At 52.3% G+C, this 11,889-nt stretch overlaps 3 protein-coding genes across 3 annotated transcripts; 2 read left to right on the top strand and 1 right to left on the bottom strand.

Annotated features, from left to right (window-relative positions):
- Positions 1-422: 422 nt before the first annotated feature.
- On the top strand, positions 423-2,582 carry PpBr36_04677 (uncharacterized protein; the record flags this gene model as incomplete). The annotated part of the gene is made up of 3 exons (XM_029891836.1): positions 423-449; positions 515-701; positions 787-2,582. The coding sequence occupies 3 exons, from the start codon at positions 423-425 to the stop codon at positions 2,580-2,582; spliced, it is 2,010 nt and encodes a 669-aa protein (XP_029749808.1).
- A 2,106-nt stretch (positions 2,583-4,688) lies between these two features.
- Positions 4,689-6,686, bottom strand: PpBr36_04676 (uncharacterized protein; the record flags this gene model as incomplete). Its single annotated transcript, XM_029891835.1, has 3 exons — positions 4,689-5,217; positions 5,282-6,415; positions 6,496-6,686. 3 exons carry the CDS (start codon positions 6,684-6,686, stop codon positions 4,689-4,691), a joined length of 1,854 nt encoding a protein of 617 aa, XP_029749809.1.
- Positions 6,687-7,682: 996 nt separating this feature from the next.
- Positions 7,683-11,612, top strand: PpBr36_04675 (uncharacterized protein; the record flags this gene model as incomplete). The annotated part of the gene is made up of 1 exon (XM_029891834.1): positions 7,683-11,612. One exon carries the CDS (start codon positions 7,683-7,685, stop codon positions 11,610-11,612), a length of 3,930 nt encoding a protein of 1,309 aa, XP_029749806.1.
- Between the last annotated feature and the right edge of the window lie 277 nt (positions 11,613-11,889).

Below are 11,889 nucleotides of genomic sequence, written 5' to 3'. Positions count from 1 at the left end.
ATTAGATTACTAATGAGATTCATGCCCTTTCATACCTGCAAACCCAGCAGCTGCTTTTTGCCGTAGCCCGCCTCCCTTTTGTCCAGCCAAGCCAGCATGAACATGTCTTGCTATCAGCATCAGTCACGTGTATTGTGCAAAGAATTTTATCGGGACCCACCCGATTCATTCCGGCAGCTCCAGCGCCCCACTCGCAATTCCCTGAGCTTCCATTGACGGCGCAGACCGTGCAGCTATATTTTTTCGCGAAAGATTTTCTGGCGCTCCCTTCTGTTCTTCAACACATCATCCATCCCGTCTTTTCATCACGACACCAAAAACGAACCTACTTCTTTCTTGCGCTTTGTAACAAAACATACCCTTCATTTCTGTTCTATCGTTTTCTTTTCTGTATTAACTTAATACACCACACACACATCACAATGCTCGCGTCAAGACTTTCGAGGGCTGTAAGTTTGCGCAATTTCGACTGCTCAAAATTTTTGCTCGCAGAGCTGACTGAAATCCTCAATAGCTTCCCAGGGCAACCCCGAGGGCAACGGGCTTCCTCAGGGCGAAGCCGTTCACACCCGCCTTTGCCAGGTATGAGTCTACTGATGAGAAGGTCAAGGGAGCCGTGATCGGTATCGATCTCGGAACCACAAACTCTGCTGTCGCCATCATGGAGGGCAAGACCCCTAAGATTATCGAGAACTCAGAAGGTAAGGATTTGGCGTCGTGGAACCAGAAACTGGAATACTGCCTCAACCTTTAGAACATTATTTTGACAAGTTTTCCTCCATCCAGGTGCTCGCACAACCCCTTCAGTCGTCGCCTTCACGGCCGACGGCGAGAGGTTAGTCGGTGTTGCCGCCAAGCGTCAGGCCGTCGTCAACCCCGAAAACACTCTTTTTGCCACCAAGCGTCTCATTGGTCGCAAGTTCAAGGACGCCGAGGTCCAGCGTGACATCAAGGAGGTTCCATACAAGATCATCCAACACACCAACGGCGATGCCTGGGTTGAGGCTCGCGGCCAGAAATACTCGCCATCCCAGATTGGTGGTTTCGTCCTGGGCAAGATGAAGGAGACTGCCGAGGCCTACCTCAGCAAGACGGTCAAGAACGCCGTCGTCACCGTTCCCGCATACTTCAACGACTCCCAGCGTCAAGCCACCAAGGATGCCGGTCAGATTGCTGGTCTTAACGTTCTCCGTGTCGTGAACGAGCCTACTGCTGCTGCCCTTGCTTATGGTCTGGAGAAGGAAGCTGACCGTGTCGTGGCCGTCTACGATCTTGGTGGTGGTACCTTCGATATCTCGGTTCTCGAGATTCAGAACGGCGTTTTCGAGGTCAAGTCCACCAACGGTGACACCCACCTGGGTGGTGAGGACTTTGACATCCACCTTGTCCGCCACATCACCTCCGAGTTCAAGAAGGAGTCGGGTCTTGACCTGTCTGGCGACCGCATGGCTGTCCAGCGTATCCGTGAGGCTGCTGAGAAGGCCAAGATTGAGCTGTCCTCTTCGCTGTCTACTGACATCAACTTGCCCTTCATCACTGCCGATGCTTCTGGACCCAAGCACATCAACATGAAGATGACCCGTGCTCAGCTCGAGAAGATGATGGACCCTCTTATCACCCGCACCATTGAGCCCGTCCGCAAGGCCCTCAAGGATGCTGGTCTGCAGGCCAAGGACATCCAGGAGGTCATCCTGGTTGGTGGTATGACCCGCATGCCCAAGGTCGCCGAGTCCGTCAAGGGCATCTTCGGTCGCGAGCCCGCCAAGTCGGTCAACCCTGATGAGGCTGTCGCCATGGGCGCTGCCGTCCAAGGTGCCGTTCTCTCTGGCGAGGTCAAGGACCTTCTTCTCCTTGACGTCACCCCCCTATCGCTCGGTATCGAGACTCTGGGTGGTGTCTTCACTCGCCTGATCAACCGCAACACCACCATTCCCACCAAGAAGTCGCAGGTCTTTTCTACTGCCGCTGACTTCCAGACTGCTGTCGAGATCAAGGTCTACCAGGGTGAGCGTGAGCTTGTGAAGGACAACAAGCTACTCGGCAACTTCCAGCTGGTCGGCATCCCTCCTGCCCACCGTGGCGTTCCTCAAATCGAGGTTACCTTCGACATTGACGCCGACTCTATCGTCCACGTCCACGCCAAGGACAAGTCGACAAACAAGGACCAGTCCATCACTATTGCCTCGGGATCAGGTCTGTCTGACAGCGAGATCCAGCAGATGGTTGAGGACTCGGAGAAGTACGCCGAGCAGGACAAGGAGCGCAAGGCCACTATCGAGGCTGCCAACAAGGCTGACAGTGTCCTGAATGACACTGAGAAGGCCCTCAACGACCACTCCGACAAGCTCGACAAGGCCGAGGTTGACACTCTCCGTGAGAAGATCGCCTCCCTTCGCGAGTTCGTCTCCCAGAACCAGTCTGGCGAGGGCACCGCCACCGCTGCTGAGCTCAAGGAGAAGACCGACGAGCTCCAGAACGCCAGCTTGAACCTCTTCGACAAGATGCACAAGGCCCGTGAGGCCGATGCCAACAAGACCGAGGAGCCTGCTGAGGGTGAGAAGAAGGACGAGACCAAGCCCTAAACAGCCATGTCCTGGTCATGATTTGCAAAACAACAAAAAAAAAGTTCACACAACCCCCCTTCATCATGAGATCACCCTGATAACCACCTCTTTTGGTTTCCATTGTCGTGTTTGAGTAAGGAAGGAGCGTTTATACACATTTACTTAGATCTCATTTCTTTTTGTCTGTACTTATTCTTGTACTCATACTTGTTTCATGTCTAGCGGGCTGGCGGGCGGTTCAACCAGTCATTGCTGGTGTATCTGTTGCAAAATTTACGTCTAATTAATCAGGCGCGGGTGGCGGCGTTCTCGAGAAACCAAAAATCTTGATATAAACTTGAAATCGCTGGGATTTTCTCGCACAAAAATGGATTGCCTTTTGGTTGTGGCGCCCTGGAGGGAGGGGCAGGGTTTACACGCTAGCTGCTTGTATGTATATATCCACTGAGCAACTTCATCTGGGGATGAGGAGATCAAAAGAACATTCCCCACTCAACACTTGTTCTATATGAGTTGCTATCAGGCCTTGATGGAGGACGCACCTTGGCATGTAGTCTTGTTCGTTTGAGTACACGGTATGAGATGTAAGTTATCAGTAGCGTGAGCTGTGTACATGATCTGATCACGGCCAACCATCAGCCGACATGATCAACCAAATAAATTTATCGACTGCGTGACAAAATGTTACGAAGCTAGATGATCGGCTTCACACCCGAGACGATGTTAAGCCCTGCTATGCTCCTGAATGGCTTTAAACACCAAGGGCGCACGCATCAAGCCCCTTCAAAACTCGCATCAAAGGATGTTCCGTTTCTGCCTTTTTTTTTTTTTTTTTTTTTTTTTTTTGTCCGGAATTCTTCTACAGCTGGCAAGACAGCAAAGAGTAAGCAGCCTTGGAACCCACCCCTTGGTGATTTCTACTGGATTGTAAGCACCAAAAAGGATTACCGACTATAGTTCATGACTATCCCAGTCAGCTGTTTGCTCCGGCTTGCCACCTCACAACTCACTCAAGACATCAGTTATGTAGGGGAGAATGTTAGCACGGCGTCCGTCTCCAGAGACTAGCCCTGACACCTGGGACCTCTCGACGGACCTGTTAAGCCATGAGAAGCACCGATGGCCGCTGGGAGGGATCGGCGAACTGTTCGTCTGTTCACATTATAGGTGAAGTGATGTCAAATATACGGTGGCGCTTCGAGCATAAATAAATGTCTCTCTGGTGGAAGGAGGAACAACAGAATGAAGGCGTTGCAGACACTAAGAGCATGCTGGAAGAGCAAAAGGCTCTTTCACGGGATTTTGTGTTTGGACAAGGACCGAGAGAGATGACACATGAAATTTATACTTGCATAGATGTCTATCGCGCGCCAAAGGTAAACTCGTATATCTTGACAATTGTGACACCGTACAGGCCGGTGATATCGGTCCTACTTTACAGAGGCTATGCGTGAAACCATACATGGGCTTTGTAGTGGGAAATAGCCAGTAAAAGCCTGGCGTATCCATTTCTTAACAGGAGCGGTTTTCTGTTCGAAATCTCAGACCAGCTAGCCACAAGCTCGTGCTTTTATGCTTGGTATCTGGAGGTTTATGAGATTCGTCCTCAAGGTTAAGGACCCGAGGCCCTGCCACGTTACCCTTTCAGTGATGGTTCAAAAACAGCCGAAGATCACCGTTAACATAACCTGGGCCAGAATCCGTAGCCCCTATCAGGAAAGCCGTATGCTTGTAACGCGAGTATGACTACAGACGTCGTCAGGCGTGCAAAAATGATGACCACATCGATTGGCAAAGCCAGGGACACAAATATTAGGACCAGAAGGCCAGGACTGAGACGCAAGAAGAGGAAGAAAAAAAAAAAAAAAGAAAAAAAAAAAAAAAAAAACTACCAAATATGCCGTCACTTTCACCTGGGCCTTACTAGCCTGCGAGTTTTCATGAAACGGCTTTGCAGTCAGCAAAGAATTATTGATTTCTCATTATGGAGCCTACTCGACTTGACCTTCCAAAGAAAGGATTAAAAGTCGTCAAGTCGCCCCTTGAAGGTCTCGCCAAATACTCGCTGGCTCCGCCATCGCCGCACACCCTCCACTGCATCTAGACTCGTGACTGAAGCCCTGGTCATCGTCCAAAACCAAACCATCCCCTTTTCTGCTGTTTTTGTTCAGGCTGCGAAGCTTTCTCTGAAGATTTCTCAGCTGCGCCTGCTGCTGGCTTCTTCCCGTCGTCTGGATATTGGATATAATTAAACGCAAGATCCAGGAAGATGGGCTTCACAGGAATCACTCCTAATGTAGGAGGATATGTCACGATATTCTGCAGATCGACATCCCGAGCAGGATAGCGTGCCAGCTTGTCCGCTAATGGCTGCAAAGAGTCGTCCGTTGCTGGAATCTTGCCCTCCTTGCGCATGTTGTCAATGTCAACTAGTGCTCGGTATCGCTGCACTTCGCCATCAAGGAGCTCGCCGAGAAATTGTGCGTCTTGGGAGGACACGTCAATATTACGTAGAGACGGCGCGTTTGTTGAAGCTGAGGGCTTTCCAAGGATCGAAACGGCCATTTTTGCTTGTTCCAAGGCGTGTTTTATCAGAGCCAATGAGTTTACTAGGTTCCCGACAATGGCGTGGGACCGCCCAATGGCCAAACACCTAACGGACAAACATTAGCAAGGCTTCCCTAAAGTTTTGCGGTACCGTTCCAAAGGGTGCTTACTTGAGGGCGTCGAAGTAGCTCGAGGTAGCGTTCAACCGTGCAGATAGCTCATCTTCAGCGGCCACACCAGGAAGCTCCTTGATAGACTCGAGACTCTGCATTATGCCGTCATAAAGTACCGTTTTCTCTTTTAATCTGGCAAGCTGGCGACCAACAGGTTCGGGCTTTGGCCGGTCAGGCTCACCACCCTCTTCTTCTTTGTACTTTCTCCTTTTATTCAAGTGAATGTGCTTTTGCACGACTGCGCCGTCCCTGTCGCCCGAAAGAACACGGTTCCGGCCGATCCTCCAGCTGATCATCTCATAATTTACTGCTGTCCTGGTGACAGCAAGGCTCTGCATGCGCGAATCTCCCTGGGGGACACCGTCCGCTTTCAACTCGTCAATGGCTTGCTTAGTGGCATCGACAGAGTCCTGGCTTGCGGCGAGAACGTCATCGTAAGCGGCGGCCATTTCCTTGGGCGACAAGCTCCCAGCTGACAGCTTCTCTGCCAGCGTGGTCTTTGCATCTTGAACTGCAAGCCAAGCAGTAGCTATGGCAGCATCCTCAATGCGAACCTCGCGAGACCTGAAGGTAATAGTGGTGGGAGTAGTGCCTCCCATCTTGGCGTCTCCCTCTGTATCGTCAAGAGCTTCAGGATTAATTGCCTGGATGCTTGAAACCAAGTTCTCGTCATCTTTGGGGAATGCCTTGCGGGCGATGGTCGGAATCGTGAGGGATCTTGGCGACTTGAGCTGATACGCGGCGTAGCGAATGGATGGGTCGATGGTTTCAGATAACAGGTCCTTGAAGGTATCCTTCTTACTTTCCGATGTCAGGGCGCTGTAGATGATGCGCGCGATCGAGTAGCTCCTCAGACATTCCTCCCAACTGTGTTTCTCGAGATGCTCAGCACCCCTGAGTAGCGCAGCATACGCACGTGCCTCTAAGACATCGGTTTGGTTCGCGCCACTGCCCTCTCCTCCCAGCACCTCGGCCAGTTGCTCGGCCGTCCTGGTAGCCTTATGTAGACGGGAAACTATGTGTGAGCGGGTACCCCCCGTGATGCCCTTGTTGTCGGCAGCGTGTGCTGACTTCATGGCCATTGCGTGGGCCCAGGCGCGCTCGGCGGTCATTATATGAAGGTGAAGGTACCTATCCCAGGGTTTAAATTAGCTTCGCCTGGGACGAGAATCGAAATCTACCTAGCCACTGAGGCTACCCATCGTGCGTACTCTTTGTTCTCAGCCAGAACCTCAGGGGTAAGCTGGGGCCGGGCATGATACTTGGCGCGACTCTTGGTCGCAATGTTGAGCCTCTTCCGGCAGTTGCGCAGTCGGCCGGCCAGCTGAGTCCGATACGCGGAATAGCCACCCTCCAGCATGGCCTGGTCTCTGGAGGCGACGATAAAAGTAGTGATATCCATGATGACTGCCCAGCACGAGTATATGTCGGATACCTCAGCCTCACCTCGAAGGCCGAGCTCGGGGCAGGCAGGGATTCGTGTCGCCCGGGGCCTCGCCGGGTCGTCCGGTACTTGCAAGGGGCCGAGTCAATGAAGCGCCGAGATGGATCGGTTCGCCTGTCGGCCGCAGGACGTCCTGGATTCGGCTGATTACTGAACTGGAAGAAGCTCGTGGACAGTGCTTCCTTGATGATGATGGTAGGTCTGATATCTGACCACAGGCCGATATGCGCCCAAATTGTGTGGGGTAAACTCCTGAATTGCCCCTCTTTGGGTGTTATCGCGACCTAATCTCGCCGATAAGAAACCAAGCTACCTTATCCTAGGCCGGGCGCAACCGAATTATGCAACTTTGGCCCGTCCTCACCGCAGGCGCGCGTCATTTGCCCCAAACAACCAATCAAGAATCGTTCTTCGGCTTCTCAGTTTTTCCATGTTCCCGTAACCCCAGGCTCGATCGATCCGCCACACGTCTCTCGATTTGCCCTCTTTTTTTTTTTTTTTTTTTTTTTTTTTTTTGGTCGCCTCTGCTCTGACGCGGTGACCTGACGCGACAAGGCAAAGGTCATGTGCAGGGATCTTGTGCATTGGAGTACCTAGGTACCTACATCGGCTTTAGCAAACTTGTGCAGGGGCTGTTTGAAGCTGTTGGAATCGTGCTATTACATTGTACAATAGAAACTTTTTTTTGCCTCAAGCAGGCTACTGCGAGAAATCAGCACTGCACCGCACCACAACACCGAGTTAAACCAACCAGCAATTGACGACAAATTGCCACAGCGACCCACGTCCTTGATTCAGAACTAATCTGGGCGACATCTCATGCCTTTTGTGCAGAGTCTTCCATGTACTTTTTTCTTCTTGGCTGTAGCTTGCAACCATAGAATCGCGCGGAGATCCAGCACAATGATATTATGAAACCACGCACGCTGTCGTCACGTCGAGTCTTTTTTCCTCATGCCCGTCATAGAGCGGTCTGCAGCTATCCTGGAGCCCTGCAGCCTCCATAAAACCCTTTCGACGGTCCGCACGGCTCGCCAGCTGCATGCAGCCTTCTGGCGCCATGGAGCTGCCGAGCTCGAACTTCTGAGCGCTGGACAGATGCTCCCCGGCGATCTCCTTTCGACCCCTTCCGATGCAGGTCCAGGCAGGCCCGACGGGCCCTCGATGGCCTCCATTCTACCCTTTGACTTCCTCTATCCTCAGAATTCCGCGGGCCTTCGCCAGCGGCTCTACTCCAGTCCTATCACAGGGGTATGGGAACAATCAGAGCGTTTGAGGCGCCCTTATGCGTCAGCCCGAATTGATGCCCGAGCCTACACCGACCATGCAGCCGAGAAACCAGCGGATGATTCTATAATACCCCATCAAGAGGACGCCACAGAGGGGCTGGACGAGTCTGAGCAAAAGTCAGGGGCAATTCATGAAGACCAATCGCAAAATTCTATCCATAACGATGACGAGTCTCCCGAGAACTTTGACTCGCGCCCAGATGTCCCCATGGATGCTCAGCATGCAGAAGATAGCGCCGATCCCAACACAACCGAGTCGGACTGGGTTGAAGTGTATGAGGAGGCAGAGGCACGCGCGCCAGAAGCCCCGAGAGATGATAAGGACCGCCAACCGAAAGTCAAGAATTCTGCAACGCCATCGCAAAGAAAATCCAACACAGGCAAGGAAGCAGGCGAATACTACCCGATAATAGCACATGAACAGGCCACTCTGGGTAGAACTCCATATGGCGTTGACAAACGTCTTGTCGAACGAGCATTGGCCACTAAGAAGAAAACTGGCGTGTTGCCAAACGCTTTGGAAGAAGACCTCGGATCAACCAATTATGGCACAATATCAAGACATGCCAAATCTTGGACCGAGGCAGACATGAAGGTCAGCTTCGACGAGCTGGATCTTCTTTGGGAGGTATTCCAAAACCTCCCAGCGGAAGAACAGTATGAACGCGCACATAAACTAGTTCTTGATCTATCGCAGTCTCAGAGACTCGCCGACTATTGGAGAATTACTCAGGTCTTCCCTCTGATCCGCGAAAACGTTTTCGAGGAGTCCAAAGTGGACGTCCGCCAGACAGCAGCCTACGTGAGGGCCGCCATCAGGGCATATTACGCCCTTGGAGACAGTGAAGCGGGCATGGAAATCTATAGGTCCTGGATCAGTGTGAAAAGACGGCCTGTAGGGTTTGGATACCCGGCTGCCGAAATCATTAAAGCCGCAGACTGGGCGCGGCTTGCAGAACTGTGGCAAGAGTATTTCTATCACAACTATAACCATTGGACGCCTGAAATTCATCAGAAGGATTCAGAGCCATCCCTGGCTCTTGCTTTGTACCCACAACAGCGTATTTACCGAAGCGTGGAAGTCGAACAGACGGAAGCGCAACACATATACTCCATTCCCGGTTTCAAGGACAAATTGCTACAGTTGTTCGACTATGTCTTTGACAAAGACACTCCTGACCGGCAGAAAAAGCCCTTGGAGTCGTTCTTGACCCTCGCCATCCGATGGGTCCTTCCGCAATACAGACCTCGGGATGCTTTTCGTATGGTAATGAGGCTTGAAGACCTCCGCCTAGGTCAGGAACTCATAGAATTGTGTGTCCAGAGGGGACAGCTGGCCCTGGCCACCCAAGCCTACATTGAGCTTCGCTTGCTACCTGGTCGGGGGTTACCCGCTCCAGTGCTCAGGCTGTTGATGAATGATATCTTTTTGCCACAAAAAGACGTGCAAAAGATGGAACTCGTCATGCAGGACTGGCTCCGACGGTACTCACGGCTCGATATCACGGCCTATAGGGCCTTTCTCTCGCTGTACGCGGCGGTTGGCGATGTTGTTTCTTTCAAGCGTACATACAATATGTTTGTCAAAGAATATCCCGACTCGGCATGGGATGGTGTCTATGACATGCTCCTGCTCTACAGACGCCGAGGTGAAACGGCAATGGTTCAGCAGTTGTTCGACGAGATGGAGGTGCGTTACAAGAGGAAACCTAGAACCAGACATTGGAACGTGCTTTTGAGCGCCTACAAGCATGACCACAACCGTGCCCTACAAGTTTTCGCGGAGCTTTGCGACGCCGTCGAGCCGAATGACACAAGTTTCTCCATTATTATCAAGATCTTGGGCCAGAGAGGTGAGCTACAGTTTGTGCGAGAACTCTACCAAATAGCCCTTGACAGTGGTATCAAAATGACACCGCGGAGCAAGGTGGGCTTGGTAGATGCGCTCTGCCTCAACGACCAGCTTGATGTAGCCGAACAGGTTTGCAAAGAGGAGACCCTCCAAGCAAAGAACAAGGAGTCACGATCCAATGTTCGACCTGTTTGGAACAGGCTCATCAGACACTTCGCGGTCAGGCGGGATCTGGTGTCCTGCCACCGTATCCTCAATGAGATGGGGGACATGAATGTTGGCTATGATCCCAATACCTACTACTTCCTGTTGATGGCATTGGCATACACTCGTCAAGTTCACCACGGACTCCATCTCATTCGGGCAGCACAGGTAGATGGCTTCTTCAAGCCAACGGGTAAACACTTTCTACTTCTGATGGCAGGCTTTCTGAGAAACGGCGAGCTGCACATGGTTGCTAAAGTCGACGAGCTTTTGACAAATGCCGGCATACCGAGATCTTCCAGCACCACGCTCAGGAGTATCATGGCATTGATGGAGGCAGAAAAGACAGGGTTCAAAGCGCCTAACGGGAAGGCGCTGTCTAGCGACAACCTCCGTGAAGCTTTAAGCATCTTCACCAATTTCTTAAGGGAGCGCCAGTCTTCGGCCCGAGAAGGGACGGCCAATATCTACCCGAAAGATGTGGGCAAGCTTCCAACTGACCTGTTTGCGTCCTTGATCTTCTCTGCCGTAGTCACCCGGCAAGACAAGCGCGTGGCCGACAAGCTCTTGGAGATCTTCCGGATGCAAGAAGGAGACAGGGGGGGGACCAGCCAATTTAGTGACATCCGAATGCTGGTGTCCATCCTCAACTACGAGGCTTTCCAACGCGATTTTGATGACGTCATGTTAATCTGGGAAACAATCTTTGAGATGGCCCGCGAGGCCGGCCGTTCGGCTGCTGCAGACGTCGCCGCAACCGACGATGCATCAAGCCTGCGACGCTCGTCGGACCTGATTGTGCCGGCGTGGAGATTTGTGCTGGCCGACTCGCTCAAGACGATGCAACGCCTGCTCGAGGCGCGAGGCGACGTCTCGGAACTCAAGGCGTTGTTCCAGCGCGTCCGCGCCGCAGGATTCGAGCTGACGGGCCCCAATTGGAACCACTACATCCAGGGTCTAGCGCGCATGGGCGAGTGGCGCGAGGCCTTTACCCTCTGCGAGCGCGTGCTCATGCCCCAGTGGACCGGCTGGGCTATGACCGAGGGCCGGAGGCATGGCGTCAAGAACAAGCTGCCCCTTGAGGTGCGCCGTATGGGAAGCAGGCTGGACTACCGCCGACCCATCTCGTATACCATTATCGAGCTGGGCCGACACTACGGCGAACTGATCAACCTCGGGCCATGGTCCCGCGAGGCCGACGAGCTGCTCACTTCCATCAGAGCGGAGTGTCCCACGCTGATCCGCGCAATCAGCAGCTTCAGAGGCTCCACTAACCCTGATCAGAAAGCGATCCTTGAGGGGAAAGCTTTTGTTTCGAACCAGGCCAAGTGGAGGAAGAGACAGACCGATTTCAATTCCCAGAACCTTTCGGGTTCCAACCAGGAAGCAGTCTCCATTCTGGACAACTTCTTGCCCAAAGAGATGGCTGAGGTCGAACCCCCTGTGGAGCAGCCTGATAGCAATCCCGATACCGAGGCCAATACCGAGCCTTATATGGGGCCCGAAACGCTAGCCCTGCCCAACCCGGAGACCATGTGAATACATTTTGAGAGGATACTGTTGGGCTGGCTGAATCTGGTTGCCCGACCCAGGATCACGCTTTTGTTGAAACTATACCATGTACTCTATAAATGTGTTTCTAGACTTGTGACAAACTGTACAAATACTTTTGCTTAGAGCATGTAATTCTCAGCATCTACTCATAAACACCATATAAAGACGTTTTAGATTTCTCGGCCAGGTTGCTTTTTACGAACCAGAAGCTGTAGTATCCCACTAGATTAGGTCAAGATTCACTGTTGCGGCCATGGCTTGG

Source organism: Pyricularia pennisetigena, chromosome 6, assembly GCF_004337985.1.
Source record: "Pyricularia pennisetigena strain Br36 chromosome 6, whole genome shotgun sequence".
Taxonomy (NCBI): domain Eukaryota; kingdom Fungi; phylum Ascomycota; class Sordariomycetes; order Magnaporthales; family Pyriculariaceae; genus Pyricularia; species Pyricularia pennisetigena.
Note: the sequence above shows the minus strand (reverse complement) of the source record. Positions and strands in the feature narration are given on the sequence as shown.